This window comes from Sinocyclocheilus anshuiensis, unplaced genomic scaffold (genome assembly GCF_001515605.1).
Source record: "Sinocyclocheilus anshuiensis isolate Anshui unplaced genomic scaffold, SAMN03320099.WGS_v1.1 scaffold902, whole genome shotgun sequence".
NCBI lineage: Eukaryota > Metazoa > Chordata > Actinopteri > Cypriniformes > Cyprinidae > Sinocyclocheilus > Sinocyclocheilus anshuiensis.
In genome coordinates this window covers 932,432-938,320 of record NW_015537974.1, presented here as the reverse complement: position 1 = coordinate 938,320, position 5,889 = coordinate 932,432, and the positions used below count along the sequence as shown (strand labels likewise).

Here is a 5,889-nt window from a genome sequence, read left to right as displayed (position 1 = left end):
TTTCTTAAGTTGCAGCGCGTTGAGCTCTCTCGGCCACCGTATGTTTCTCTAAGATGGTACTTATGACCAGACTGAGATTTTCCCTTGACAAGTGCATGTACTTAAGGTTCCCAGGTTTTCCCCTGACAAGTGCATGTACTTAAGTAAGTACTAAACTTTGGCACTTAACTCGTCCAATTAGATTGTTGTTACAATATAAAAAACTATATTCTTGTGCTTCTAAGTGAATCACATCTCTTTTATTCTCTTTTTTTTCTCCTGTTATCTATTGCCTTCATAGACACTTTGAATGCGATGCGTTTTGTGACAGCTGTAGCAGAGAAGGAAAAAGAGGGAGGCGTGCTGGTGGAAAGGGTGTCTAGGGAGCTTTGGAAGAGAAAGTGGCGCACTCATCAGGACATTACCCAGCCTGCCTCACTCACTGAGGTGTCCTACAACTGAGATAAAAAAAATAAATCAAGATGAATTAAAAAAATCACTAGAACTCATTTTATTCTTTAAATTATTATTCCATTCATTTATACATGTGAGGAAATTTCATATTTTAGCACAAAGATGGAAAATGACGTATCTATCTATGCTAAATCTGTAGTGAAGACAATAAAATAAACTGTCATCTGGTAATTAATAGTATTTTCAAATGGCTTTCTGTTTTGCACAGGCAGGATTAAAGGCAGGTCTGTCAGACAATGTTGTGGAGGAAATTCTGACCCTCTCCATATCTCAGCCAATCAGAGACAAGCTGAAGAGTGTCACACAGGAAGCACTGAAGCATAAAGTCAGTGCCTTTTGCTTGCATCTCTGCACTCTCTGTCTTTCTCACCAAAATGTCTTTGTGTTAAAAAAATATCATAAAATGTCCTTACACATTTCTTCCCCATTTTTGCAGTGCTTTGATTTTCCATTTATTGTATGCCATGTGAATGGGAAGGCGAAGGTCTTCTTTGGTTCTGACAGATTTGAGCTCATGGCTTATTTCATTGGTAACTACAATTGACTAGGGATTTACAGTAGACTGATTCATTGATTGGTAATTAATTTGTTTGACTAACGTCATGACTAACGTTAATTTACACATTCTATTAACAAATTTATGTTTTCCTTTTTATTTTTAGAAAGACTACTCCAATTAATCATGATAAAAATGATTAACAAAACAATTATTTAAAAAGCATTTATCTATAGCGTAGGTTATTCATGATTTGTTATGTATTATTCTGTGATAATTTATGCCTACATCACTTTCCAGTCGCAGTCTATATTAGAACTGCAATAACCTGGATGTGGGAAAACTGACTGCAGATTTAAAATGTGAAAAACTGAAATCACGGACAACTGACATGCAGGGGTCCGGAGAAACGTGTTTATTAATACTCAGAGTTGAGGAACATATGCGTTAAGTTATTGTGTTACTGATAACTAAACTATCAAATTAAGCTACATATTTACTTTGTAGGTAGTGTGTTTGTTATTTATGCATAAAAAATTACACTTGTGAAATGAAAATTTATGTTCTAATATAGTCTAATAATTAATTTAAATATAGTTCTTTCTTGATATTTATTTGTTTGTTTACTTATTATCAAAATGATGGAAAGCATTCTAATTATTCCTCAGTGTTTCTTCACAGCAAAGATTTGTTAGAAAAATTGATTTGGTCATGTCTGTTTGATCACACATGCTATATCATGGGTTTATTTATGGCTTGTTAGCATTTTAACCATTTAAATCCTTATTGGTTGCCAGTGCTAACCATGATAATAATCAAAGAATTTGCCAAAATATACATACACACACACACACACACACACAGACAGACTCGCAGACATCAGTCTCAGAATGTGTTATGCATGTTATTTCTCACTGAATGTTGTAGTAACACAATTTGAGTAAAAAGAAAATGTTAAAGAACTTCGGGACACAATTTCATAAAAAAAAAACATCCATTTCCATGGTCATTTCATAATATCTCACATATTTTAAACAAAAAAGTATTATCCTTGACAATTTCAGACAACCTAGTTAAAATACCAAAACGAATGTGGTGTTTGTTGCATTCATTACTGAAACAGGTCAAAAGTAACTGATATGGCTATCATGGGAGCAATAATCATGTAATTAATTAAAGCGTTATAAAAGCATGCTTCTATAGATAAGATCATATATTATCAAGTTTCTTCTATTTTTAGGAAACCGGCCCCCTGGAATGGTCCCAAATAAGTTTAATTACATGACCACAGATCTGAAGCGGCTGTCTAAGTACTTTGGGGTCCATTTGTCTCCACCTTCAAATGTTTTTGAGGCAATGTTTGAGAAAGGTATTCAAACTGTTGTTTATTATGGCACTCATGATCAGATGCACAATGCAAGCCGTACATATGGATTTTTATGTCATATACAAAAAGAATGTTGGACTGTTTTTAAGAGCAATTTTTTTAATCACTTTCTGTCACAATCACTTTTATTCTCTTTCATCTTCCATCTTTCCATGTAGGCACATTGAATGCAATGCGTTTTGTGACAGCTGTAGCAGAGAAGAAAAAAGAGGGAGATGTGCTGGTGGAGGGGGTATCTAGAGAGCTCTGGAAAAGAATCTGGAGGACTGATCAGGATATTACCCAGCCTGTCTCACTCACTGAGGTATCCTACACCCAAGATGAGCTGTTTTTAAATGAAGAGGTGTCAGATACAGAACCTACATTGTAAAATTGCTAGTTAGAATTAATTTACATGTTCTATATTATGCCATATATACATGAAAAAATTTAATGATAACCTCTGTTGTACTTCACCACTGTATTAAAACAGACTTAAGAGAGTTTTGTTTTGCACAGGCAGGATTAAAGGCAGGTCTCTCACCCAATGAGGTGGAGGAAATTCTGACTCTCTCCAACTCTCAGCCAATCAAAGACAAACTGAAGAGTGTCACATGAAGAAACACTGGAGCATAAAGTCAGTGCACTTTGCTTGCGTCTTTGCACTCTTTGTCTTTGTTACCTGAATGTCATTGTGGTAGAAATGTAATATATATTCCTTACAGTGATTAAAAATATATTTAATTTTACTATTCATTGTCCAATTGTTGCCTTTCTTTTGTGTTACAGGGGAGAAGTGGGTGTGGCCTCAGCCTGCCAAACCCACAGCCAAAATGTGATCACTGCTCCTCTATACTTCTAAATAAAATTTAAAAAATGGTGTAAATTCACATTGCTCTTACAATATAAACATACTGAATACAAAACAGGGGTAAAAAAGCCATGGAGACTTGAAATTTATGTCTATATACAATTATGTCTATTATGTCAAAAGTTTTTTGTGCTCACCAAGGCTGCATTAATTTAATTAAAAATACTGTAAAAACTGTAATGTGGAATATTATTGCAATTTAAAATAAATTATTTTTTATTTTAATACATTAAAAAAAAAGCAATTTATTACTGTGATGGCAAAACTGAATTTTCAGCAGTGATTATTAGTCTTCAGTGTTACACTAAAGATTAATATTGTGTGATTGGATAATATCTCATAGTATCCAACATTGTCACTTCACACTCCAGTCTAGTAGGTGGCAGAAATAGACCATAAACTGATCTGACCATCGCAATTAAACAGAATCAGAAGAAGAACTAGATCCTGAAAGAGGAGTAGAGGACAACACCAAGGGTAAGTTCCATATATGCATGTAAATTACATTATTCCACTGTTTTAACTGGGAATACTGTAACCATGATGTAACCAAACGCAGCTGGTAAAGTCACAGCATGTTAGCCAGGATTCTCACTCTTTTATGAAATCCAGATTCAAGGACATTTACAGTTACCTTCCATTTCATATCAAGCACCTAAAGAAATCACATTCCAGTATACGTGTAATAAATTGCAGTTTCATATATTTATTTTTTTCATATGTTTCTACATTTAACTGCAAAGAACAGTTAAAAACTACCATTTTCTCTGACATATTTCAACAATTCTTTACTACTTTTCTATCTTTGCAATATGTATTTATACACATTTATGCAATATTCCTTTGAATCTGTGTAAGTATGGGTCTAAAGCTCCACTTTTCTTAGCATGTAATCATTTGTCTGAATTTGAGATCACACTATTGCAAACTACTCGTATAAATATATGACAGAAATAGCACAAGCAGCATATGTCATTCTGATTTCAGCCAAGGGGGCAGGTTTGGGACATGCCTACCCAGGATTTGCACCAGATTCTTTTATCAAAATAATCTGCTGTAAAAGCACTTATACTATTTCTGTGGGTCGAAGAAAGAAAATTTTCACATTTTTAACTGCATTTATAGCAGGACAGATTGAAAGACATACTCTGTAAATCTTTAGGTATGAAAGTTAATCTTTCTTAAAAAGATGTATTTTTGTTTTGGTAGATTACAACCAAAAGTGGCACGTTTATTATCATTTTCTGTCTAATTATGGGACAATATATGAAAAGACAAAATGGGCTAATAGAAACTTTTTTTGTTATTAAAGTAGAAAGGAAAAATAATATTGAGTTACTTCTTGATTTGAAACAATATTAAAGCAAAACACCTCTATGTGAAGCTTTCAAGTTATTTATATGATGATCTCATACCGTTTTTTTCTCCCTTTTCATCAAAGTGTTGTACTGTATTTTATATGAATGTGATCATTGTCATGTTAATTATAATCTGACAGTTTTTTAACCCTCTATGGTATAGTGTTGCCTCCAGGCAGCATATCCTATTTTAGTTGTTTTTTTTCCTAAAACAATGAGAGACCCATTTCATTGATAAATGCTATCTCGGAAGGAGAACTCATACTAATCAATTAAAATGCAAAAAAAGTGGTCACATGACCCACAGGGGTCCATTTTGTTTCCACTTTTAGGACGTGCACATGTAACATGACTCCATATTTTCTCCAATTAAAAGTGCATTTATCATCAATTTTCGGGCAAGTAAAGAAGTATACTTTTCAACAGGAATACAAAGTAACAAAGCATATACATAAAATCAAATGCGTACAAGAGCTGTAGGTCTTAAAGTGACAGCAGCCTGTCATGTCTCTCTCTACCAACAATACAGATCAACAATGTTGATGATTATAATCATTCAAGATGATCCTTCTCATCATGTTTCCTCCCCAATCAAATGCACTCTAGAATCTGAACCATCCCCTACATCGGAAAAATTAAATTATTCTCATGCTGACCTATTAATGTTGGTAAATGTTATAAATGATATGCTTCTTCATTACAGATGTTCAGCTCTGGAAAAGTGGTCGAGTTGTTCTATGATGTTGTTTCTCCTTATTCCTGGCTGGCATTTGAGGTGTATAATGTTTTTCGCCCTTAAAGTAGTTAATTGCAATACAGTCTGCTCAAGATGTTCTCATGTGTTGATTTTGTGTTTTAAGGTGTTGTGTCGCTATAGAAATGTTTGGAACATCGACCTCAAATTTAAACCGGCATATTTAACAGGAGTCATATACGGCTCAGGTAATGACATGATCACAAACAAAATAAAAATTCATGTCACATTAATGATGATCATAGCTTTTTAAATATTCCAGACAGTAAATGTATGTCTTATATAATTAAATGTATATTAAAATTTACTGGGAGCATTACTCTTGTTACAGCTGAAATATATTTTGTAAAATACACTTAGTATTTTTTTATAGGTGAAGTCAGAAACCCTTATCAAGTTTGTTCTTTTCCTAGGTAACCAGCCTGCTGGAATGAACCCAAGTAAGCTTACATACATAGTCTCAGATCTGACGCTGCTGTCTGAATATTTTGGAGTCCCTATGTTTCGACCTTCAGACCTTTCTGACAAAGGTATTCAACTTCAAGCCTGTTTCTACGGTGGCCGAGAGAGCTCAACGCGCTGCAACTTAAG

General features: G+C 33.9%; 1 protein-coding gene across 2 annotated transcripts in view; it reads left to right on the top strand.

Moving 5' to 3' along the window:
• The first annotated feature begins 60 nt into the window (after positions 1-60).
• The window catches only part of LOC107672055 (glutathione S-transferase kappa 1-like), a 6,890-nt gene continuing 1,061 nt past the window's right edge, over positions 61-5,889 (top strand). The window contains exons 1-4 of one of the 2 annotated variants that reach the window (XM_016465157.1): positions 61-143; positions 311-426; positions 662-778; positions 890-983. In XM_016465157.1, coding sequence (XP_016320643.1) covers positions 134-143; positions 311-426; positions 662-778; positions 890-983 — 337 coding nt within the window. In that variant the 5' untranslated portion in view covers positions 61-133. Of the gene's footprint in view, positions 144-280; positions 427-661; positions 779-889; positions 984-5,889 lie in introns of both variants that reach the window. The other variant, XM_016465149.1, reaches the window with a different exon arrangement.